General features: G+C 40.4%; 1 protein-coding gene across 1 annotated transcript in view; it reads right to left on the reverse strand.

The window, feature by feature from the left end:
* Positions 1-23662, reverse strand: part of snx2 (sorting nexin 2) — a 30151-nt gene extending 6489 nt beyond the window's left edge. The window contains exons 1-10 of the mRNA XM_024001961.2: positions 23472-23662; positions 21291-21405; positions 12997-13151; positions 12650-12716; positions 10993-11036; positions 7142-7283; positions 6856-6934; positions 2972-3047; positions 2374-2487; positions 1794-1887 (exon numbers count right to left, since the gene is read on the reverse strand). Of these exons, the coding sequence (XP_023857729.1) occupies positions 1794-1887; positions 2374-2487; positions 2972-3047; positions 6856-6934; positions 7142-7283; positions 10993-11036; positions 12650-12716; positions 12997-13151; positions 21291-21405; positions 23472-23579 (994 nt within the window). The 5' untranslated portion in view covers positions 23580-23662. The remainder of the gene's footprint in view (positions 1-1793; positions 1888-2373; positions 2488-2971; positions 3048-6855; positions 6935-7141; positions 7284-10992; positions 11037-12649; positions 12717-12996; positions 13152-21290; positions 21406-23471) is intronic.
* Positions 23663-26826: the final 3164 nt, after the last annotated feature.

Raw genomic sequence — 26826 nt, forward strand, 5'->3', positions numbered from 1 at the left:
TAACAACATTGTTCATTTGAGAATTGTATTATAAATGGAAATTGTTTGATAATTGTAACACAAGACATTGTCCAGAATTAGACAGCACACGATATACAGTTGAAGTCGGAAGTTTACATACACTAAGGTTGAAGTCATTAAAACTTGTTTTTCAACCACTCCACAGACTTCTTGTTAACAAACTATAGTTTTGGCAAGTCGGTTAGGACATCTACTTTGTGCATGACACAAGTAATTTTTCAAACAATTGTTAACTGACAGATGATTTAACTTATTTCACTGTATCACAATTCCAGTGGGTCAGAAGTTTACATACACTAAGATGACTGTGCCTTTAAACAGCTTGGAAAAATCCAGAAAATGATGTCACGGCTTTAGAAGCTTCTGATAGGCTAATTGACATAATTTGAGTCAATTGGAGGTGTACCTGTGGATGTATTTCAAGTCCTACCTTCAAACTCAGTGCCTCTTTGCTTGACATCATTGGAAAATCAACATACATTAGCCATGACTTCAGAAAAAAATTGTAGACCTCCACAAGTCTGGTTCATCCTTGGGAGCAATTTCCAAACGCCTGAAGGTATCACATTAATCTGTACAAACAATATTATCTATATCCACAATAAAACGAGTCCTATATTGACATAACCTGAAAGGCCGCTCAGCAAGGAAGAAGACACTGCTCCAAAACCGCCATAAAAAAGCCAAACTACGGTTTGCAACTGCACATGGGGACAAAGAGCGTACTTTTTGGGGAAATGTCCACTGGTCTGATGAAACAAAAATAGAACTGTTTGGCCATAATGACCATCTTTACGTTTGGAGGGAAAAGGGGGAGGCTTGCAAGCCGAAGAACACCATCCCAACCATGAAGCACGGGGGTGGCAGCATCATGTTGTGGGGGTGCTTTGCAGCAGGAGGGACTGCTGCACTTCACAAAACAGATGGCATCATGAGGGAGGAAAATTATGTGGATATACTGAAGCAACATCTCAAGACATCAGTCAGGAAGTTAAAGCTTGGTCACAAATGGGTCTTCCAAATGGACAATGACCCCAAGCATACTTCCAAAGGTGTGGCAAAATGGCTTAAGGACAACAAAAGTTGAGCAAGGAGGCCCAAGTTAAACAAAGATATTGGAGTGGCCATCACAAAGCCCTTACATCAATCCTATAGAACATTTGTGGGTAAAACTGAAAAAGCGTGTTTGAGCAAGGAGGCCTACAAAACTGACTCAGTTACACCAGCTCTATCAGGAGCAATAGGCCAAAATTCACCCAACTTATTGTGGGAAGCTTGTGGAAGGCTACCCGAAACGTTTGACCCAAGTTAAACAATTTGAAGGCTGTGCTACCAAATACTAATTGAGTGTATGTAAACTTCTGACCCACTGGGAATGTGATGAAATAAATAAAAGCTGAAATAAATCACTCTACTATTRTTCTGACATTTCACATTCTTAAAATAAAGTGGTGATCCTAACTGACCTAAGACAGGGAATTTTTACAAGGAGTAAATGTCAGGAATTGTGAAAAACTGAGTTTAAATGTATTTGGCTAAGGTGTATGTAAACCTCCGACTTCAACTGTAGTATATTAAATATACATTATAGGAAGAATTTTACTGTCAGTTTGTGAAAAAGCACTATACGCGGTGCAATCAAGTTTTGGAGTAATTGTAGTTGCAGATATTTTACGCACTGCGTGTGCATTTAAAAGAGCAGGATGTGGCCTTATATGTCTAGAGTATGTCTCTAAACTGGGGCTCAGGGTCAGGACTCATGGGAGGATTACCTTTCCGGTGGCACACCAGACACTCCACACTAGCATGCAGTTTTCTGAGTTGCAAGTCGAGGTTCTCAAACTGCTGGTGCTTCTCCTCAAACCACTGTTGACACTCACAGAAATAAAGTCAAGCTGAAACATAATACAGTTTCTCCACAGAATTAAAATTGTAATAGTATGAATAAGTAATGATAGTAACTAGCAACTGTGTATGTTTTCAAAACATTTGCAAATATTGATTAATAAATAAATTAACACATTAAAATGGAAATAATTTTACATACTGAGTCACCCTGTGCGAGATGCTAGGTTTACATTCAACACATTGACGGTGCCAGCTTTCCAATGCCAAAAACGCTTTGACAGTTTACATTTGAATGACAAGTGTATCAAAATAAAGGCAGTTAATAAATTGCAAAGGAGTGGAAAATAAAAATAATATAGCTTTTCCCAGTAAGGAAGGAAAGGACCACCCCCCGAGCAGCACCTGGCTTGTGCCTCTACTTCTTTTCACTCGCACAATCTTAGAATTCAAGTGGAAAGCCTCATTAATTCGTCTCATTATTCAAGTCCAAAAATCAGCCCTTACCGCATCCGATTCATTCATCTTGATTGTCATTTTGTTGACAGCGTCGGCAGCTTTGTTTACCATCCTCAATATTCCGGCCCCACTCAGCGCCTGGGTGCTAACCGCTCTCGGCAGCTGGGATAAAATGACAAATAAGTGCAAACAAACCGGTTAACAGGCTAGGGCTCCGACCCAATCCCAGAGGGAGCCCAGCGCCAGGAGCTGTGTGGGGTTTTCTCCACTCCCATACATTTCAATGTTGTTAGAATCTAATTTAATCCATTTACTGGGAAAACTCTCAGAGGAACAATGGGCAAAAATAGCTTTCAATTGCTTTCAGCCATTTATCCTTCTTTTCTACAGTGGCATTTCATTACAACTGGATTAATACAGTAATGTCATGGGAACATATTGCTGTGACACTGGCTATTTTCAAAACAAAGGTCACATATGTTCTTGAGCTTATCCCAAACTATTTTCAGAAGTTGGCTTTATTAAAGGATAGTGAAATAGGGGAAAAATATCACCACAAAATAACAAAAATGTGCTTTTTTAAATTCGTTCTCAAATTGGGTGTTGTTCAATTGGGTGTCGTACACAGATTGAGATTAAACGCTACCTCTGAACTCTCCAGGAACATCATTACATCCGGATCCTTCAGCAGGATGGGATGTTTCACTGTTCTCATCAGATACCTATTGAGCACAAAAGAAAAGGTTACATTGTGTATATAAGTCATTACCATGCTCAGTGCAAAGGTAACAATTCATGAAAAAATATTAAATAAATACAGTAGGGCTAGGAATTGCCAGGGACCTCACAATACCATATCACGATATGTGGTCCTGTGTGGCTCAGTTGGTAGAGCATGGTGCTTGCAACACCAGGGTTGTGGGTTCATTTCCCACGGGAGACCAGTATGAAAAAAATACAAAAATGTATGCACTCACTACAGTACGTCACCCTGGATAAGAGCGACTGCTAAACTACATGAATGTAAATGTAATTAGGTGCCAATACGATATGTATTTTGATTCTCACAATTCTATATGTATTGCAATTTGATGTTCCAAACAGATTGCTCTCTATATGTCTGCTGCAGAGAGACGAAAGCACATGAGAAAATTCGTTTTGATCCTTCATGGCAATAAAAAAAGTGCTTAAAACATGGCTCACCATTTAAAAAGGAAGATGGAGAACAAGCTATCTATAGGATAAAAAACACCAGAGTTTTGGCGCAGGTACAGCAGACTAGTGTTAGCTAACGGTACCTGGCAAAAATAAAWATWWWTATWTTTTTTTTCAAAATCGGTACGTGGAGACAAAATATCGATATAATAGCATCCAAAATAATATTGCGATATGAACCTATCACTCAGATAAAAAATATGTCAATATAGGACTTGTTTTACTGTGGATATACACTGCTCAAAAAAATAAAGGGAACACTTAAACAACACAATGTAACTCCAAGTCAATCACACTTCTGTGAAATCAAACTGTCCACTTAGGAAGCAACACTGATTGACAATAAATTTCACATGCTGTTGTGCAAATGGAATAGACAACAGGTGGAAATTATAGGCAATTAGCAAGACACCCCAATAAAGGAGTGGTTCTGCAGGTGGTGACCACAGACCACTTCTCAGTTCCTATGCTTCCTGGCTGATGTTTTGGTCACTTTTGAATGCTGGCGGTGCTTTCACTCTAGTGGTAGCATGAGACGGAGTCTACAACCCACACAAGTGGCTCAGGTAGTGCAGCTCATCCAGGATGGCACATCAATGCGAGCTGTGGCAAGAAGGTTTGCTGTGTCTGTCAGCGTAGTGTCCAGAGCATGGAGGCGCTACCAGGAGACAGGCCAGTACATCAGGAGACGTGGAGGAGGCCGTAGGAGGGCAACAACCCAGCAGCAGGACCGCTACCTCCGCCTTTGTGCAAGGAGGAGCACTGCCAGAGCCCTGCAAAATGACCTCCAGCAGGCCACAAATGTGCATGTGTCTGCTCAAACGGTCAGAAACAKRMWMMATGAGGGTGTTATGAGGGCCCGACGTCCACAGGTGGGGGTTGTGCTTACAGCCCAACACCGTGCAGGACGTTTGGCATTTGCCAGAGAACACCAAGATTGGCAAATTCGCCACTGGCGCCCTGTGCTCTTCACAGATRAAAGCAGGTTCACACTGAGCACATGTGACAGACGTGACAGAGTCTGGAGACGCCGTGGAGAACGTTCTGCTGCCTGCAACATCCTCCAGCATGACCGGTTTGGCGGTGGGTCAGTCATGGTGTGGGGTGGCATTTCTTTGGGGGGCCGCACAGCCCTCCATGTGCTCGCCAGAGGTAGCCTGACTGCCATTAGGTACTGAGATGAGATCCTCAGACCCCTTGTGAGACCATATGCTGGTGCGGTTGGCCCTGGGTTCCTCCTAATGCAAGACAATGCTAGACCTCATGTGGCTGGAGTGTGTCAGCAGTTCCTGCAAGAGGAAGGCATTGATGCTATGGACTGGCCCGCCCATTCCCCAGACCTGAATCCAATTGAGCACATCTGGGACATCATGTCTCGCTCCATCCACCAACGTCACGTTGCACCACAGACTGTCCAGGAGTTGGCGGATGCTTTATTCCAGGTCTGGGAGGAGATCCCTCAGGAGACCATCCGCCACCTCATCAGGAGCATGCCCAGGCATTGTAGGGAGGTCATACAGGCACGTGGAGGCCACACACACTACTGAGCCTCATTTTGACTTGTTTTAAGGACATTACATCAAGGATCAGCCTGTAGTGTGGTTTTCCACTTTAATTTTGAGTGTGACTCCAAATCCAGACCTCCATGGGTTGATAAATTTGATTTCCATTGATAATCTTTGTGTGATTTTGTTATCAGCACATTCAACTATGTAAAGAAAAAAGTATTTAATAAGAATATTTCATTCTTTCAGATCTAGGATGTGTTATTTTAGTGTTCCCTTTATTTTTTTGAGCAGTGTAGATACTTTTGTGCCCGTTTCCTCCAGCATCTTCACAAGGTCCTTTGCTGTTGTTCTGGGATTGATTTGCACATTTCGCACCAAAGTACGCTCATCCCTAGGAAACAGAACGCGTCTCCTTCCTGAGCGGTATAATGGCTGCGTGGTCCCATGGTGTTTATAATAGCATACTATTGTTGGTACAGATGAACGTGGTACCTTCAGGCATTTGGAAATTGCTCCCAAAGATGAACCAGACTAGTTTTTTCTGAGGTCTTGGCTGATTTCTGTTGATTTTCCCATGATGTCAAGSAAAGAGGCACTGAATTTGAAGGTAGGCCTTGAAATACATCCACAGGTACACCTCCAATTGACTCAAATTATGTCAATTAGCCTATCAGAAGCTTCTAAAGCCATGATTACATTTTCTGGAATTTTCCAAGCTGTTTAAAGGCACAGTCAACTTAGTGTATGTAAACTTCTGGCCCACTGGAATTGTGATGCAGTGAATTATAAGTGAAATAATCTGTCTGTAAACAATTGTTGAAAAAATTTATTGTGTCATGCACAAAGTAGATGTCCTAACCGACTTGCCAAAACTATAGTTTGTTAACAGGAAATTTGTGGAGTGGTTGAAAACGAGTTTTAATGACTCCAACCTAAGTGTATGTAAACTTCCGACTTCAACTGTATATATCTTCCGCCCATTGACTGACGTGAAGGTCAGCGTTTACAAGTGGGCAGGGTGTCAGCTTTATACACCTCACTGTTAAAGAACCTAAATCCTGATAGCCAAAACAATTAATTTGAAGTAAGTTATTTTAATGGATATATATTAAAATAACTTATTTTACAATTAAAATTAATTGTTTTGGCCATCAGGATTCAGTTCTTTAACAGTGAGGTGTATAAATCTGACACCCTGTCCACTTGTAAATGCTGACCTTCATGTCAGTCAATGGGCAGATGATAAAAAGGGCAGAGAAATGTCAGGGCCTCACTTAACGTAAATTTTTATTCGATTCATCAGAATGGGCTAAAACCAGGGATGGGGCAGCAGTAGTCATCCTCGGGCTGAACACCGAAAATGTTGGACAGCTCTGTCCAGAGAATACGGTGTGAAGCTCGGGAGGAAAGCACCATCCCCACCCCCACACCCCACCCCCCCATTCGTGTGTTGACAGCCTCGAATCCCTGGAGCGCTGTGATAATTATTTACCTAATATTTCTAGGTTAACCTTTCAAGCCACAAAAGACCAGAACAAGAATGCTCTTTAGACTGAAGGGGCTTTTCACGTAAACGTTTTGTGTAAGACATGAGAGCTGTCTCGTCTGACAAGTAGGGCATTAAATGAGCTGCGTGGCGAGGATCATTCTCTGTTGGAGGACGGGCGTGGATGTATGTTGTAACGATCGCCAAAACAAATGAAACAGCAGAATAATGATTTGATGTAATGGTTACATGTTTGCAGTAGGTCTGAAGTTCGGAAAAACTACTGATTTTGAGAAGGGTTTCTTGTATGTTCATAGATACCTTTCTAAGGCTGATCTTCTCTTCTCGACAAATTCTGCAGAAGACAAATCCTCTTTCCCAACTTTGACCTTAGTCATTCCTGCAGATGAAGACATATACAAATGTTTACACAGTCATTCCTGTAGATGTACAACGTTGCCCAGGCAAAATGACTGCCCTCTTTACACACTACTGTAGGAAATATCAGCTCTGCTGTTTTGCTACCACAAGACATGACTAAACTAGCTGATGCAACAACAATAATACCGTATTCAATTCAATTCACATCCATGCAGATTTCACTCACCCACAATGCTTTTCTCTGGAGCGGGAGGGACTATGTATCCTATATGCAGGTACTTGGAGGCTAGTTTGCTGTGCAAGCCTAGAAAGTCACTAAACCTCCTCCTTACAGTGGTTTCATTCTTGCTGAAAATGGTCATAGAGGTCTAGAAGGAGGAAGAAGATGACAAGGCAAGAGTGGAAAACCTTTTAAACATTTTACCCCCTTTTCTCCCCAATTTCGTGGTATCCAATTGTTAGTAGTTACTATCTTGTCTCATCGCTACAACTCCCGTACGGGCTTGTGAGAGACGAAGGTCGAAAGCCATGCGTCCTCCGAAACACAACCCAACCAAGCCGCACTGCYTCTTAACACAGCGCGCATCCAAYCCGGAAGCCAGCCGCACCAATGTGTCGGAGGAAACAACGTGCACCTGGCGACCTGGTTAGCGCGCACTGCGCCCAGCCCGCCACAGGAGTCGCTAGTGCGCGATGAGACAAGGATATCCCTACCGGCCAAACCCTCCCTAACCCGGACGACGCTAGGCCAATTGTGCGTCGCCCCACGGACCTCCCGGTCGCGGCCGGCTGCGACAGAGCCTGGGCGCGAACCCAGAGTCTCTGGTGGCACAGCTAGCACTGTCAGGATCAGGATATTTCAGCCTCCATATTTCCACTAGTTTCAATATATCCATGATATTTGTGATTTCCTTAAGAGCATAAGGGTGATAGTTTGTAGTGTGATTTCCTCTACGGTCCATTGAGGTATTTAAACCCCTATTACAATCTCCCACCATAACAATAGAGTCTTGTATTGCTTGTAGGCTTGATAAATTATTATATGTATTTTCAAAGAAGCGTAGATCATCATTATTCAGACCATATAGATTAATGAGCCAAATCTGCCCAAAAACATATTTAAAAGAATCCACCCATTCATTAATAATAAAAACTTAACACAAATATACTTATTGTACAGGTACTAAAAAAAAATGGAATCACTTTGCGATGCAGTGCCCTAGACCACTGCGCCACCCGGGAGGCCGTCATTTTTCTTTTTAAACTTATCACAAATAATACAACTTATTATGTACAGTATTCAGACCCATTCACTTTTGTCACGTTACAGCCATATTCTAAAATTGATTAAATTGTTTTTTCCCCCCAACACACACACACACACACACACACTACCCTATAATGACAAAGCAAAACAGGTTTAGACATTTTTGCATTTATATATAAAAAAAACTAACAACTGAAATATTACATTTACATAAGAATTCAGACTCTTTACGCAGTACTTCGTTGAAGCACCTTTGGCAGCGATTACAGCATCAAGTCTTTTTGGGCATGACGCTACAAGCTTGGCACACCCGTATTTGGGGAGTTTGTCCCATTGTTCTCTGCAGATCCTCTCAAGCTGTCAGGTTGGATGGGGAGCATTGCTGCACAACTATTTTCAGGTCACTCCAGTGATGTTTGATCGGGTTCAAGTCCGGGCTCTTGCGGAGTCACTCAAGGACATTCAGAGACTTGTCCTGAAGCCACTACAGAGTTGTCTTGGCTGTGTGCTTAGGGTCGTTGTCCTGTTGGAAGGTGAACCTTTGCCTCATTCTGAGGTCCTGAGCACTCTGGAGCAGGTTTTCATCAAAGATCTCTCTGTACTTTTCTCTGTTCATCTTTGCCTCGATCCTGACTAGTTTCCCAGTCCCTGCCGCTGAAAAACATCCCCACAGCATGATGCTGCCACCACCACGCTTCACCGTAGGGATGGTGCCAGGTTTCCTCCAGACGTGACGCTTGGCATTCAGGCCAAAGAGTTCAATCTTGGTTTCATCAGACCAGAGAATCTTGTTTCTCATGGTCAGAGTCTTTAGGTGCCTTTTGGAAAACTCCTAGTGTAACGGATGTGAAATGGCTAGCTAGTTAGCGGATACGCGCTAATAGCGTTTCAATCGGTTACGTCACTTGCTCTGAGACTTGAAGTAGGGTTTCCCCTTGCTCTGCAAGGGCTGCGGCTTTTGTGGAGCGATGGGTAACGACGCTTCGTGTGTGACTGTTGTTGATGTGAGCAGAGTGTCCCTGGTTCGCGCCCGAGGTCGGGGCGAGGGGACGTACTAAAGTTATACTGTTACACTAGCGGGCTGTCATGTGTCTTTTACTGAGGAGTGGCTTCCGTCTGGCCACTACCATAAAGGCCTGATTGGTGGCGTGCTGCAGAGACGGTTGTCCTTTTGGAAGATTCTCTCATCTCCACAGAGGAACTCCAGAGCTCTGACAGAGTGACCATGGTCACCTCCCTGACCAAGGCCCTTCTTCCCAGATTGTTCAGTTTACCGGGCGGCCAGCTCAATCAAGAGTCTAGTGGTTCCAAACTTCTTCCATTTATGAATGATGGAGGCCACTGTGTTCTTGGAGACCTTCAATGCTGCAGAAATGTTTTGGTACCCTTCCCCAGATCTGTGCCGCGACACAATCCTGTCTCAGAACTCTACGGACAATTCCTTCGACCTCATGGCTTGGTTTTTCCTCTGACATGCACTGTCAACTGTGGGACCTTATATAGACAGGTGTGTGCCTTTCCAAATCATGTGCAATCAATTGAATTTACCACAGGTGGACTCCAATAAAGTTGCAGAAACATCTCAAGGATGATCAATGGAAACAGGATGCATCTGAGCTCAATTTCGAGTCTCATAGCAAAGGGTCTGAATATGTATGTTAATAAGGTATTTCTGTAAAAAAAAATAAAGAAGATTTGCAAAAATGTCTTCAAACCTGCTTTCACTTCGTCAATATGGGGTATTGTGTGTAGATTGCGGAGTATTTTTTAAAATCCGTTTTAGAGTAAGGCTGTAACTTAACAAAATATGGAAAAAGTCAAGGGGTCTGAATACTTTCCMAAGGCACTGTATAGTATTATGTCGGAAAAAGTCAGTTATCAATTCTTCTGTGCTGGTTAAAAAAACTATTTTCATTCAATAGGTTTTGGTTGCACTTGTAATATCCATGCCCATATGGAAATTCTGTAAGAGTAATATATATATGCCAATTATTTGATGGTCCGATCGCATTCTGTCTCCTATCAAAACTTTTTTAAACTTTTGGTGCCAGCGAGATTGACATGAGAAAGACGACTAGCTTGACTAATCCTCCTCCATGTATATCTCACTAGGTCAGGATATTTCAGCCTCCATATTTCCACTAGTTCCAATATATCCATGATATTTGTGATTTCCTTAAGAGCATAAGGGTGATAGTTTGTAGTGTGATTTCCTTTACGGTCCATTGAGGTATTTAAAACCCTATTATAATCTCCCACCATAACAATAGCTGTCTCTTATACACATCTAGATGTGTATAAGAGACAGCTTGTATTGCTTGTAGGCTTGATAAATTATTATATTATATGTATTTTCAAAGAAGCGTAGATCATCATTATTCAGACCATATAGATTAATGAGCCAAATCTGCCCCAAAACATATTTAAAAGAATCCACCCATTCATTAATAATAAAAACTGAACACAAATATACTTATTGTACAGGTACWAAAAAAAAATGGAATCACTTTGTTGTCTTGAGTCACCTCATGATACAGTTTACAAATAATAACTACAGCAATATCAAATATGGGCACTAAAACCATGCCTATTAACACTGTCAATCTATTTGTTGCCTTCTGACCTAACATAAAGTATACCCCACTCAAAGTGTGGATACGAATGTGCAGTACATGTGTATAATCTTAATCAACTTCAACGGTAACTTTCCCTGGTAACCTTTTGGGGAAAGTTACCAGAATTTTGCAACCCTACTCTGAACTTGTCCCAAGTGCTTAAAAAAAAGTTGAATATGAAGATATTTTCCTTACCTTTGTAGTTACTTTGTATCCCATGTAAGCATTCATTCCATCCCCTTAAAGAAGAAACATAAATATTAGCGTAAACCAAAGTCACGACATTGGTTTAACTATTCCCTCCTCGATACAACAGCATTGTCGCTCATTTTCTATTTGAGAGGATAATACAATGTATATCATAAGTATTCACCCCCTTGGATTTTTTCAAATTTTGTTGAGTTACAAAATGGGATTGATGTGGATTTAATTGTTTTCCCCCCCCTCACTGACCTACACAAAATGCTGCATTAATGTCAACTTGAAAAGAAAATTATATAAATTAATAATAATAATAATTATAATGTCTTCACCCCCTTTGTTATGGCAAGCCTAAAACACAGGAGTCAAAATTTGCTTAACAAGTCACAATGTTGCATTGACTCACTCGGTGTGCAATAATAGGGGTTAACATGATTTATTTATGACTACCCCCTCTCTGTACCCAACACTTACAATTATCTGTAAGGTCCCTCAATTGAGTAGTGTATTTCAAGAACAGATTCAATCACAAAGAAGAGGGAGCTTTTCCAATGCCCCGCAAAGAAGGGCACCGATTGGCAGAAGGGTAAAAATAGAAAAAGCAGACAAGGAATATCCCTTTGAGCATGGTAAATGTATTAATTTGGCTTTACATGGTCATCAATATACCCAGTCACTATAAAGACACAGGCGTCCCTCCTAACAGAGTTGCCACAGAGGAAGGAAACCGCTCAGGGAGGCCAATAGTGATTTTAAAACATTTACGGTGTTTAATGGCTGTGATGGGAGAAAACTGAGGATGGATCAACAACATTGTAGTTACTTCACAATACTAACCTAAATGAGAGTGAAAAGGAAGCCTGTAGAGAAAAAAATACTCCAAAACATGCACTCTGTTTGCAACAAGGCACTAAATGTCCTAAATGTTGTATTCTGGTAAAATATAACAACACATCATTGAGTACCACTCTCTATATTTCCAAGCATAGTGGTTGCTGCATCATGTTGTGGAAATGCTTTTCATCGGCAAGGACTGGAGGAAACCTGGTTCAGTCTGCTTTCCACCAGACACTGGGAGACAAATTCATTCATTCTTTTCAGCAGGACAATAACCTAAAATCTATACTGCAGATGCTTACCAAGAAGAGAGTTCATGTTCCTGAGTAGCCTTGTTACAGTTTGACTTAAATGTACTTGGAAATATTTGGCAAGACTTGAAAATGAATGTTTATGAACAACCAACTTGACAGAGCTTGAAGAGTTAAGAAAATTATAAATGGGCAAATATTGCACAATACAGGTATGCAAACGCTCTCAGAGACTTACCAAAAAAGAATAACAGCTGTAATCGCTTCCAAAAGTGTTAATAACATGTATTGACTCAGGGGAGTGAATACTTATCTAATGAAGTTAGTGTTTTATTTTTCATTAACAACAAAACATTTTTTGAATTTTTCCCAGCCATTGCGGCGAACGCTAGTTAGGATTGGCTCACAAAACCACCTCTTACTTCCTTCATATGGAACACAGAGACATAACAATGGTATCCATGAGTTCATCTGACTCTGGGGAAATAGATAAAGGGCTTCATTGCCAAAATCCCAAAGTATCCCTTTAATATATGAATACATTAACACGGTATTAAACTTACCAACTTTTTCTGGATCGGACACTGCTATATGCATGTCAAAGGTGTCACCACTATCGTCCTCTTCAATCTACAAGGAAACAAAGTCAGAAAAATAAAATGAAAGTCGCACTTTCAACCTCTCCTTGCAGTGAACCTTTTATACTACCAATGCTTTGGAGGCTAACATTGGTGGTATAAAAAGTCCCCCTTGATCTTTGTGTTATGAGAATGCTCCATGGTGAAGTTTCCCCAAGGTACATATCTAGGATCAGCATCTCCTCCCCCAATACTAACCTTAACCATTATTTGGGAAAACCCAAAACTGGCCCAAGATCAGCGTCTAGGGCTAACTTAACCCAACTACTTACCTCATCCAGGGCTCTCTCAAACATCTCGGCGGTGCCCAGGCCCATCCTGGGGGTGAGCATAGCTGTGGGGGTGACGGGGGTGATGGCCGGAGATGGACCATCTGATAGGATGGGCTCCCTCTCTGGACTATCCAGAGAAACCTCCTCTGTTGCTTCTGAAATACAGACAAAGAATAGAAAATGATACAAACAAAACATTACACTGAGAAACACAATACAAGTGATGACTCCAAACAGAAAGGGAAACACTTGGAGAATTATGGTATTCATATACTTCTACGGTTTTACCTTCAAAGAGCGTAATACAAACACTTCAGAGTTAAACGGTTTCTTTTTAAAAGGGATAGTTATAATTTGCATTTCTCTTGTTTCAAGTCCAAAACATCTTACAATAACTTTGAGCTAAACAATGAATTTTACACTTTGGTATGATTTGGACATGAAATGTGAATTTTTTTTATATTCCATTTGACACCAATCACTTCTTGACCACACACCTTTTTATTTGAACAAAACTTAATGGACAGTTGAGGTCAGAAGTTTACATACACCTTAGCCAAATACATTTAAACTCAGTTTTTCACAATTCCTGACATTTAATCGTCGTAAAAATTCCCTGTCTTAGGTCAGTTAGGATCACCACTTTATTTTAAGAATGTGAAATGTCAGAATAATAGTAGAAAGAATGATTTATTTCAGCTTTTATTTCTTTCATCACATTCCCAGTGGGTCAGAAGTTTACATACACTCAATTAGTATTTGGTAGCATTGCCTTTAAATTGTTTAACTTGGGTCAAACGTTTTGGGTAGCCTTCCACAAGCTTCCCACAATAAGTTGGGTGAATTTTGTCCAATTCCTCCTGACAGAGCTGGTGTAACTGAGTCAGTTTTGTAGGCCTCCCTCGCACACGCTTTTTCAGCTCTGCCCACACATTTTCTATGGAATTGAGGTCAGGGCTTTGTGATGGCCACTCCAATACCTTGACTTTGTTGTCCATTTTGCCACAACTTTTGAAGTATGCTTGGGGTCATTGTCTATTTGGAAGACCCATTCACGACCAAGCTTTAACTTCCTGACTGATGTCTTGAGATGTTGCTTCAATATACCCACATCATTTTCCTCCCTCATGACGCCATCTATTTTATGAAGTGCAGCAGTCCCTCCTGCAGCAAAGCACCCTCACAACATGATGCTGCCACCCCCGTGCTTCACGGTTGGGATGGTGTTCTCCCCCTTTTTCCTCCAAACATAAMAATGGTCATTATGGCCAAACAGTTCTATTTTAGTTTCATCAGACCAGAGAACATTTCTCCAAGAAGTACAATCTTTGTCCCCATGTGCAGTTACAAACTGTAGTCTGGATTTYTTATGGCGGTTTTGGAGCAGTGGCTTCTTCCTTGCTGAGTGGCCTTTCAGGTTATGTCGATATAGGACTTGTTTTACTGTGGATATAGATACTTTTGTACCCGTTTCCTCCAGCATCTTCACAAGGTCCTTTGCTGTTGTTCTGGGATTGATTTGCACTTTTCGCACCAAAGTACGTTCATCTCTAGGAAACAGAACGCATCTCCTTCCTGAGCGGTATAATGGCTGCGTGGTCCCATGGTGTTTATAATAGCGTACTATTGTTTGTAAAGATGGTACCTTCAGGTGTTTGGCAATTGCTCCCAAGGATGAACCAGACTTGTGGAGGTCAACAATTTTTTTCTGAGGTCTTGGCTGATTTATTTAGATTTTCCCATGATGTCAAGCAAAGAGCCACTGAGTTTGAAGGTAGGCCTTGAAATACATCCACAGGTAAACCTCCAATTGACTCAAATTATGCCAATTAGCCTATCAGAAGCTTCTAAAGCCATGTCATAATTTTCTGGAATTTTCCAAGCTGTTTAAAGGCACAGTCAACATAGTGTATGTAAACATCTGACCCACTGGAATTGTGATACAGTGTGAAAAGTGAAATAATYTGTCTGTAAACAATTGTTAGAAAAATTACTTGTGTCATGCACAAAGTAGATGTCCTAACTGACTTGCCAAAACTATAGTTTGTTAACAAGAAATGTGTGGAGTGGTTGAAAAACGAGTTTTAATGACTCCAATCTAAGGGTATGTAAACTTCCGAGTTCAACTGTACCCATTTGCCCATGGTAGAAAGAGACTTTTTGGACTTCAATGCCAAAACATTTAGGAGATACAGGAGCTCAAGTTTTACCCATTTTGCATAACTTACCATGACCATCCATGACGGTTGAGATGTAAAAAAAAAAAAAAAAAAAAAATGTTTTAAAAATATAATTAAACTTTTTTTAAATATCATTATTTTATCCTTTTACGTCAATTATCTAAAAAGACAAACAAAAAAATATGACTTTTCGCATATGTTGTAACTTGTGACACAGCATACATTTGAATACAGGATGGGTGTCATTTGATATTATGAAAGGTTTCCCACAGGGGTAGATTTTAGGTCCTGTACTTTTACTGTTTATGTAAACAATATTGGTCTCTCTGCAAAAAAATATAACATATGCATACGCTTGGAGTGACTTTCCATCATTGTGCTAAGTTTCATGACAAAACACCAGGCGGTTATGTAGCGTCATCAAATCATATCAGAAGGAAGAGAAACAACATTTCATAAAATAAAATCTACCCCCCCTCACAAAAAGTATAATGTGCGGAAATTCTAATGGGCAGAGCTTGTAGGGCCTTATGGGAAATGTGTTGCTCATGAGGGGCTGCATATAGACTATATGACCCAAAAAATGTGTACACCTGTAGAACATCTCATTCCAAAATCATGGGAATTAATATGGAGTTGGTCCCCCCTTCACTGCTATAACATGCTCCAACTTTCTGGCAAGGCTTTCCACTAGATGTTGGAACATTGCTGCGGGCACTTGCTTCAGCCACAAGACCATTAGTGAGATCGGGCACTGATGTTGGGTGATTAGGCTTGGCTCGCAGCCAGCGTTGCAATTCATCCCAAAGGTGTTCGAAGGGGTTGAGGTCAGGGCTCTGTGCCGGCCAGTCAAGTTCTTCCACACCGATCTCGACAACCAATTTTGTATGGACCTCGCTTTGTGCATGTGGGCATTGTCATGCTGAAACAGGAAACTGTATTTATTAGGGATCCCCATTAGCTGTGGCCAAGGCAGCAGCTACTCTTCGTGGTCAAAACACATTAAGGCACTGACATTACACATAAAACAAAAGATAAAACAGTACATCAAATAACATTGTTACACCACCACATATCTACAAAGCAAAATGTATAATACCACCACACAACAATATTACAATGTACGTGTGTGGAGAGTGCATGTGCTAGCACCAATGTGCGTGAGTGTCTGTACCTGTGTGTCTCTCTTCACAGTCCCCGCTGTTCCAGAAGGTGTATTTTTATCTGTTTAAAAAAAAATCTGATGCTACTGCTCGCATCAGTTACTGGATGTGGAATAGAGTTCCATGTAGTCATGGCTCTATGTAGTAATATGCACCTCCCATTGTCCATTCTGGACTTGTGGATTGTGAAGAGACCTCTGGTGGCATGTCTTGTGGGATATGCATGGGTGTCCGAGCAGTGTGCTAGTAGTTTAAACAGACAGCTCGGTGCATTCAGCTTGTCAACACTTCTTAAAAAAACAAGTAGTGATGAAGTCAATCTCTCYTCCACTTTGAGCCATGAGAGATTGACAAGCATATCATTAATGTTAACTCTCTGTGTACAGCGAGTGGCGCAGCGGTCTAAGGCACTGCATCTCATTGCTAGAGGCATCACTACAGACCCTGGTTCAATTCCAGGCTGCATCACAACCGGCCATGATTGGGAGTCCCATTGGGCGGCGCACAATTGACCAGTGTCGTCCGGGTTAGGCCGTCATTGTAAATAAGAATGTTATTAACCGACTTCCATAGTTTAATAAAAGTTAAAATAGAAAACATGTAAAGGCCAGCCGTGCCGCCCTGTTCTGAGCCAATTGTAATTTTCCTAAGTCCCTCTTTGTGGCACCTGACCACACGACTGAACAGGTGCGACAAAACTAGGGCCTGATAGTGTTAAGAATGCAGAGTAGCACTTTATTATGGACAGACTTCTGTGTGATTTTATACACCTAACAGCAATGGGTGTGCTGAAATAGCCGAATCCACTCATTTGAAGGGGTGTCCACATACGTTTGTATATATAGTGTATGTACAAAATTACATGACTGTAGCTCAAACATGGCCAGGAGAAATGTTTGTTCAAAGTTTGGTGGGAGACAAAGTCTAATTTGCTGAAATTCTAATGGGCGGAGCTTATAGGTCCTTATAGGACATGTTGCTCATGAGGGGCTGCATATTCGTACCACATTTCATGACTGTAGCTCTAACAGGACAGGAGATATGCTTGTTCAAAATTCAGTTGATTACTATAGCACCCCCCTTGGGCCAATCAGTGTAAATGCCRGTCCTCTATTGCAAGACGCATCATTCGCCCAAGTTTAGTCAAAATCAGGCCAGCGGTGTCTGAGATATCTCGTGTGATTAATGTACGCACGAACGAACGGAGACAGATCTAGTCATCGTGGCGGACAATTACAGACATACTGTACGAGTCACCAGATCTGATCACAGGGATGGCTAACTCTTGAGGTCCCGTTGATTATTACAGAATTAGGTAAATCTGCATTCAGTTTTTTGCAATCCGYGTATGGAATGATCTGCAGAGCTCTCTGCACCTTGATGCTCTGGTGCCTCTAGTAAAGTTAAGGTTGTTAATGGAGGACCTCATTGTTGAGGAATGTGTTTGTTTCTTAGGGGGCTTTCACACATCCTTAGTTTGTTTCATTTAGACTGGTGTGAACACCATCTGCACTTGGGAGCGCACTAAACAACGCACTGTGGTTTGTTCAAAAAGGGTGGTCTCGGTCCGATTCAATTCATATAGTGGTGGTGTGGTTCTTTGCAGGTGAGAACGCAGTCCAGACCAAACACAGGAAAAGAACCAGAGTTGCGCATTATTATTGGTCTGTCTCTTATACACATCTAGATGTGTATAAGAGACAGCAGTTAGAGCAGCTATTGAACCATTTACTCCTGCATGTTGTTGGAAGACAAGTGATGCTTCATGATAATCATAAATGGATTTAACTTGAGTATTTTTGTCCATTAAACAAATGACTTGCATGGACACATGGTTTTGTTTAGGAATTTTGTTCGTTTGACATTTGGCAATGTGAAACCAACCAGACCAAATGAAGAAAAATACAAATGTAACAACAAATAGTCAAATTCTGATTTGAACTATAGCTCAAACCTGTGTGAAAAAGACCTTAAATTGCTTGTAGTACTGTATGCTTTTATTACACTGTATGTTTGAATGATGTACATTTTAAAAATTGTGTTCATTCAGGGATCCCTTGAAAAAGAGGCCTTGGTCTCAAATGGGACCAAAAATAAAGGTAAAAAAAATAACAAATAATAACATTTCAGGCACAGAAAACAGATAAGCACTACTCCTTAGTGTATGGGTTGCTCAGGTGGGTGTCTAGGGTATAGGGTTGGAGACTGTTCCATCACGATAGGAGAATAAATAAATAAACTATATTTACAATTTATTTAAAAATGTATACCCCATATCTGCACAAAATGGAAAGCTCTCTCTCACAACGACCCCCATTGTTAGGGCGCAGACATGAGCATCTCGTCATTATATAGAGATCTCTGGTGTAAATGGGAAGGTGCACAGTACAGAAGGAGCGAACGAGACCAAAAAGACAACATGAGAACAAGCGGACATAAACTCTCTTAAAAACATTAAATCCAAAAATCTAGATTCTGCAATATAGACATTTGGAGTATTGCGCAAAAACAAATTTGAATTAATAAAATKAATTCGATAAATTGCCCAGCCCTACTTCAGACTAGGGCTGTTACGGTGACCGTATTACCGTCACACCTGCAGTCACGAGTCATGATGGCAGTCAAATTCAACATTACCGTTTAGTCACGGTAATTATGCTTCTCCAAGCTCTGATGCTGCTGATTGTCATTGGTAACCTACCAAACTTGCTAAGGTTTGTAATCACAACTAAAGTGGCCAAATTACTTCTTAAAATGAAGCACATTCATTCRCTTTACAATGGGTRTAGAGCCTAACTGGCAATCATACACAGCGCGTGAGTTTCAAGTTTGGGAAAGATCATTTTCAACATAAAAATGCACCTTTATAATAAAAGCATTACATGCATAATCTCATTTGTGGTCACTTTTGATAATGGTGTTTTCCTGTTAATGGAACATAAGTGCTTACTGCTGTGTGCGCATTGCTGCGCTTATGTAAACAAATAGCCTAACAGTTTATCAACATTTTATGCTCAACGTTCTCATCTGTTGCAGCAGCCTCATTGCTTAAAACATGTTTTTTGATGCTAGTGGTTGTATTAATTTGGGATCTATCGCATCCCACAACTGTTCCAGACTATGTTGGAAATATTTATTTATCACACAGAATAGGTCAACTTTTGTACTATGGGGGACAGTAGATTGACATAGCCTAGTGCTTTTGCTAATAGAGAGCCTACTCATGTTTTATTCAGCTATGTTTAATTGTATTCTTCATACTATAAAATAACACCATGGAATTCTAAGCAAATCTTGTCTGCTAAATGAACTAGCATAGCCCACAGCCATATGATAGCCAGATCAGGGCCTAACATAAGGACAACTCAGAGTATGCTATTCTGTTCTTCTGAAATAGAATACATTTTCTTCATATCATAATTCTTTGGACCTGTCTAAAATATATAATGGCTTTATTGAGATGGTGTAGGCTATATTACAAGGATTAATTGGACTTTTTCAAATGTATATGTTCCAAAAGCCTGCATCAGAGGCTTGTAGGCTATGCGTGGAAGCCAGGAGACGCTAAATGTGTTTATGTTAATTAACAGCCAATTACCGTGAGACTGGCAGTTATTTGCATGACAATCACCGGCTGAGAAAATGTCACGAACGCCACAGCCCTACTTCAGACCACTGCAATTTAGGTGGTACATCATTGAAATGTAACTTAAGTAGGAATGTTTATTCTATTATCTATATTTCAATAGGTTCCTAAGGAAGATTGACAGTATAATTTAAAACTGATATTCCCATTCAAGTCAACATTCTCTGATGTGTGGAGCTCCAACCATCTTTGTTCTACCATTTGAAAGTTTGATTTTATTCAAATTTTAGTACATTTATCCAACAAAACATAACTTTGTCCACAGGCTATTGCGCATAGGGCAAACAAGCCTGGGAAATCAACGATTCAAAGTTGGCCTTAGTGGGAGTGACCTACTGAGTAAAGTATTTGTCACTTTTAGCGAATCACACGACTGAGGCACAGAGGAAGGTTAGGGGGAAGGTGTTGTGGGAGATGATTGGTTGGGAGATGATTGGTTGGGAGATGATTGGTTGGGAGATGATTGGTTGGGAGATGATTGGTTGGGAGATTAAAGGCAATTCCATGGAACCGTAATTTTGCTGAGACAAAAAAATGTTACTTTAAAATGTATGCCAACCAAAATCAATTGATATAAAAATGCTAAAATCATACAACTATGCACAAAGACTACTTTTAACAACTTACACAGAAAATTTAACAAAAACACTTGAGGAACAGTGCAGATGGAAAGCTTGGTAACAGAATGACAGTTTGTGCTGTTGGTGCCATCATTCTGTTACAATGCTTTGCAGCTGCACTGTTCAAGTAAATCTGTTTTTGTAAATGTTCTGTGTAAATTGTTAAAAGTAGTCCTTGTGCATAGCTATTTGCATTTATAATATGGACAAATATGTATAAAAAGTTTCATTCAAATCAAAAGGGCTGCGGTCAGAAAGTGATTTAAAATCAAATGGAATGACCCCTAGGGGATATCCACTTGGATTGGTTTTGCGCCATAAATGCAAAAAAAGTTAGCATTTTAAGACAGTGGCCAGGTAAACAAAACCAAAAAGAATAGATTGGTGTCTTATCTTCTATAGACTGCTTACAGCAGGGGTAGGAAACCCTGGTCCTGGAGTGCCGCAGGCACTTCATGTTTTTGAAGACCAGGTGTGTTGAATTTAGGCAATCACTGAACTGCTCAATTGGTCAGGTGTGGTGCCTAGCTGGAACAAAATCATGCAGCACTCCAGGAACAGGGTTGCCTACCCCCCGGCTTAAAGGGTAAGGAAACCAATAGGACATTTTGTAATTTAGGTTAACTATCCCTTAAATAATAGAGTTAAGTGAGGAGAGGCATTTAATCAGAGGTGATGGGAATACCTGCAAACAGATCCTCTGGGTCATCATCCAATGAAATGTCTTCTTGCTTAGGTCCATTTGTGCTGATGCCTTCTGCAGGCATGCTGGGTGGATCTGGAGATGAGGGTTCTGGAGACTGCAGAAAAGCACAAACATAATAAAAATAACAGAAGCCCAAAGACCAAAAGAAATCTGATCAGTTAAGACTAATTGTATTAGGGGAACATAGGCCTAGATAAAAGGTTACACCAATGTTAACTTAAAAACCAATGAATTTCAGTATAGACCTATTATGTGACATGTTGGAAACAAACTAGCATATGGGCCTACAGGAACTAAGTAGAAAAAAACTGAAACTGTTGCATCATCACATGTCCTCAGATGACAACATTATTTTATTGGAAAGTAAGACAAAAAACACATCAGCTTCCAATGAAATAGGATATGAGCAGCCATACTGTAAAAAGGAGGAATCATAATGGGCAGTAAAAAATGAATTTAAAGGTGCAATATGCAGAAAACACTCAATTTCCTGGTTGCTAAAATTCTAATAGTTTGCCTAATTTCAGTTTGTGATTAAAAAAAAAAAACAAGCCATGTATAGAGAATCATTGTGCCATTTAAACAGCTGTGAAATCTATTTTCAATAACCAAAAATGTTATTTTCAGTTGGTGTAAAACTGAAAGTAAAAGATGCACACACAAGACACCGTCACAATTCAAGAACACTTTAGAGTGTATGTAAATAAAAGCTGAGCTAAGGAGAAAGGAAAGGAAGTGGGACTGATAATGGGAGGTTTCCTCCACCTACTACTCAGCACAGGATAAGAGAAACCAGGAAACTCTCCTTGGCATCAATGTTTGATTTTGAACTCAGCAGCAAACAAAGTCCACCACAGGCAAAAAAAAACAGCAGCAGCAAAGCCGTATGCCTCGATCACACTTACAGCGTCATTGCGTTTTGGTACACCAGAAGTACATTAATTTCCAAAGGAACGCTGCGTTTGCCTTGTAGCATTGCGTTGCAGAGGCAGTTGCGGTGCATTCTGTGTAGTGCATAGGTTGGATTAATCAAACGTATGCTTCAAATGGTATGTGTAGATGGCTTGACGGAAAGGGTAGCAAAAGGTGAATGTTGAACTTTTGCTGCACACATCCAGATCATGTTGCACAATGACGCTGTAAGTGTTTTATCTGTTGGGCCTTCAGACTTCACATTCAATCAACATTTTTAGCTTTTGAAAAGTAAAAGTTACCAAACTAAGTTTAAAAGATATGATGACAGAATGTTAATAATAAAAAAATATATAATAATAGTGGGGGGGGGGGATGAGGCAGCGGTCAATGGAGACGACTCTTAACCTTAGTCCACTCCACTTAAAAGTGCAGAAAGAGGTCCACTTAGTTAACGTGTATGCTCATCATTTGTCATTTGTTTATTGGAAATTTTCAAGGACCATCTATGCAATAAACACACACCTGACTTACACCTGTAAATTCACAGCTCACAAGGGAAATGTATGACTGACACAACAGGAATGGAGAGATTAGTCTACATTTCAGAGAGGGAGTCCATTTCTAGGATTGGGCTAGTGCACTCTSCCATAATTGGTGATATTCCAAAGAGATATTTCTAATCGTTTGTAGAATATTAGGCTTTTAGCATTTTACAACTAAGAGCATAAGACCATCTGTTAAATAACTAAAATGTCAAATGTAAATTACACAACAACAAATTCAGCTAAAAACCAAGCTAATGTTAGTAGAACTCCAATTAGTGTCCCATTGTTGGTTTATCCCATTTTAAACAAATAATATGAAATTAAAATTGTGCCACACCTGTGATTATCCCCTGATCTATTGAAAACCCGGAAACCAGTAAACAGCGCAGACGTTCTGCGTTTTACTGACGCAGGGCTGAATCTCAAGAACAAACCCCCTCCCAGTTTGCGTTATTGGCCATCATCAGGATAGTGAGCTGGCTACAAATTATCATTCATGATTATAATAAACTGTAGTGGCTACTTTGTTGCATGATTTTCATTTAAAGAAACTAACGCCCGAAGCACAACCGTATCATAAGCCTAACAGCATCTAGCTCACAACAACGGAAGGTCGCCTGACTTACTTGTCGTCTAGTACTGTATCAATGAGCATCAAGCCCCTAGTTGCTTTCAATCCTCGGCCTCGGATCACTCTTACCTCTATTGTAGTGACAGTACTGACAAAAAAGCCTTCTCCATCTTCGATTTCCCTGAAGTCAGTCTGTCCTGCATCTCCCAGTGGTGGCGGTTCCATCTCCGCAGCCATCTTCCTTTAGCAATAATATCCGAGTAAGAAAACAATCGACAGAAAGGAGTCAGGAGGTTCGCTAGCTGTCATGTGACTCACAGGAACAGTTTGGTCAGAGAGGAAGAGGCGAAGCGAGAGCATTTACTCTGCCCAAAATCTGTCCGCGTAAGCTATGCCCTTTTTATATGTAGGTGCACGAGTTAGTGTCGAATTACGTGAGGCTTATTTGATCGAATTGAAGTTTGTAACAGAAGACTGTTGTACTGATATAAGGATATGTACGTGGCATTACGGCAACTTTGAGAAAAACGACCACGACAGTTTTACCTGTTGTTCACACGCGTATATGCCCTCTCATTGGCTAGAATAGTCCCCCCTGATCTCGCCTGTCTTTAATTGAGGACATGTATGTTCATTGTTAGAGCGGTCACTTGGCTATCTTGTCAATATAATAGATCATCTTTGATTTAGTCTCGTGACAGCTGGCGCTTTCATGGAGATCATATTTCGCTCTGGTCGCAGTAACTCATTTAGTGTATGCTGATGACGAAAAGGACGATGACCAAGGGCAGTGTTTGGGTGAAGTGAATTAACAGTACATGTAATTCAACTAGTAATTTAACTACATTTTGCAGTAGTTGAACTAAATTCAAATCTGGTTTCAGTAGTTAATACAAATTGTTTTGCCATGTAGTAGTGTAGGTACTACACAGTATTTATTTTGTTAAAAAGCAAGAGAATATGGATTAAATAGGCAGTCATTTCCTTTCTTTTTCGGCATTAGACCTGTCTAATTCTCACTTGACACATTGTTTTAGTGTTTAATACATTGTTAACATATGACCCCAAAGTGATATGTTCTTGCATTTTGTAGTCTATAACATTTAAGATTTACATATGAGTTTTTCAGGAAGGAGTTTGTTTTTTCAAAGTAACTTTGGTTAAGTAAACAATTTTTTTCTTAAAATGATACGTTTGGATTTTGGCAATGAAGCCCTTTATGTATGTACTTCAGTCAGATGAATGCTTGGATACCATGTTTATGTCACTGCCTGCAGTTTGAAGGAAGTTAACTAGCGTTAGCGCAATTACTGAAATTCTATAGCAATTGCTAGCATGCTAGTAGATAACAGAATTCCAGTCATTGTGCTTACGCTAGTTAGCATTGGCTCACAAAACTACTTCTAACTTTCTTATTACTGGATGTAGAGACATAAACATGGTATCTGAGTTCATCTAACTCTGGGGAAGTAGATACATCCTGAACTGTCACTTTAAGGGTAGCTTTAGTGTAGCTAAACTTCTTCCAGTGTAAAGTAATTGGTAGCTTGTAATTCTCTCTTTCTCTTCTCTCAGAGGACCTGAACCCTAGGACCATGCCTCAGGACTACCTGGCCTGATGACTCCAGTCCACCTGGTCGTGCTGCTGCTCCAGTTTCAACTGTTCTGCCTGCGGCTATGGAACCCTGACCTGTTCACCAGACGTGCTACCTTGTCCCGAACATGCTGTTTTCGACTTTCTCTCTACCGCACCTGCTGTCTCTAACTCTGAATGATCGGCTATGAAAAGCTAACTGACATTTACTCACAACCACTGTGATTATTATTATTTGACCCTGCTGGTCATCTATGAATGTTTGAACATCTTGGCCATGTACTGTTATAATCTCCACCTTTCACAGCCAGAAGAGGACTGGCCACCCCTCAGAGCCTGGTTCCTCTCTAGGTTTCTTCCTAGGTTCCTGCCTTTCTAGGGAGTTTTTCCTAGTCACTGTGCTTCTACATCTGCATTGTTTGGGGTTTTAGGCTGGGTTTCTATATAACACTTTGTGACATCGGCTGATGTAAAAAAGGGCTTTATAAATACATTTGATAGATAGCTTGGTAAACTATACTGAACAAAAATATAAACGCAACATGCAACAATTTCATTGATTTTACTGAGTTAAAGTTCATATGAAGAAATCAGTCAATTGAAGTAAATAAATTAGGCCCTAATCTCTGGATTTCACATGACTGGTAATACATTCTAGGGTCTCCCGAGTGGCGCAGCGGTCTAAGGCACTGCATCTCAGTGTCACTACAGACCCTGGTTTGATCCCGGGCTGTTTCACAACCGGCCTTGAACGGGAGTACCATAGGGAGGCGCAGCGTCGTCCGGGTTAGGGGAGGGTTTGGCTGGTGTAGGCCGTCATTGTAAATAAGAATTTGTTCATAACTGACTTGCCTACGTAGTTAAAGGTGAAGAAAAATGAAAGCATCTGTTGGTCACATATACTTAAAWAAAAAAATGGGCCTCACAATGGGCCTCAGAAATACGCTTTTTGTGCGTATGGAACATTTCAAGGAGCTTTTGAAACATGGGACCAACACTTTACATGTTGCGTTTTTATATTTTTGTTCAGTGTATATTTTCAGAGTAGCTTACCCAACACTGCTCACGGGATATTTATSTATTTCCAGTATCACTAGCTAGAGAGCAATTGAAAAAAATGGACCTATTTAATTTCCGCAATAATTTTAACAAAAGTAACTTTGCACACTTTTCATCTAAGAGGACTCTTCGGAACCTTGCCTATGGAAAAAGGGCTTCTAATAGGCCTGCAGATCTACTATGTGTACAGTAACAATGTAAATAGGCCTACAGTATACCTGCACTGTAATTATTATGTGTACCTATACTGTAATATTATAATTGCAATGTAAATACATTTTACATTGACCACTTTTTACACAGAAATGGCTCATCGATGAATAAGAGAAGTTATACCCAGATACAAAGACTTGCTGTAGATGTTTGATCACAGTTTATACACATTATTGTACACCTACCTCTATGCTAGTTTGTGCTATATATTTTAAAGGTTTTGCCACTTATGATATAAATAGGCATAGGATTACTTGTAGAAGATACTAGCAAGGCTACTCTGTGTAAAAAGTTGGAATATCTCTTCAGACAATGTATTGGTGAAGACATCTTGACGTAACTTTACAGAGAATGCTTAGAAACATACATGGGTTTCCATTACCTTGTCTAATCCATTGTGTCACATATCACATCAGCAGCATGGGAGACATGTTCCAACAGGATACAAAGGGAGATGGAGAGATTTTTTTATTGATGTCATTAAATAGGGTCACTATGCTATTAGCTAAAGAAGTATAAAACTGTGTTGGATGAATTGCATCGCACAGGACTATGGGTGACTTAAGAAAACTGCGACCACATCTGTCTCCTCTAACTAAATGACAGCTGTAAAAGTCA

Source organism: Salvelinus sp. IW2-2015, linkage group LG15 (assembly GCF_002910315.2).
Source record: "Salvelinus sp. IW2-2015 linkage group LG15, ASM291031v2, whole genome shotgun sequence".
Lineage (NCBI taxonomy): Eukaryota > Metazoa > Chordata > Actinopteri > Salmoniformes > Salmonidae > Salvelinus > Salvelinus sp. IW2-2015.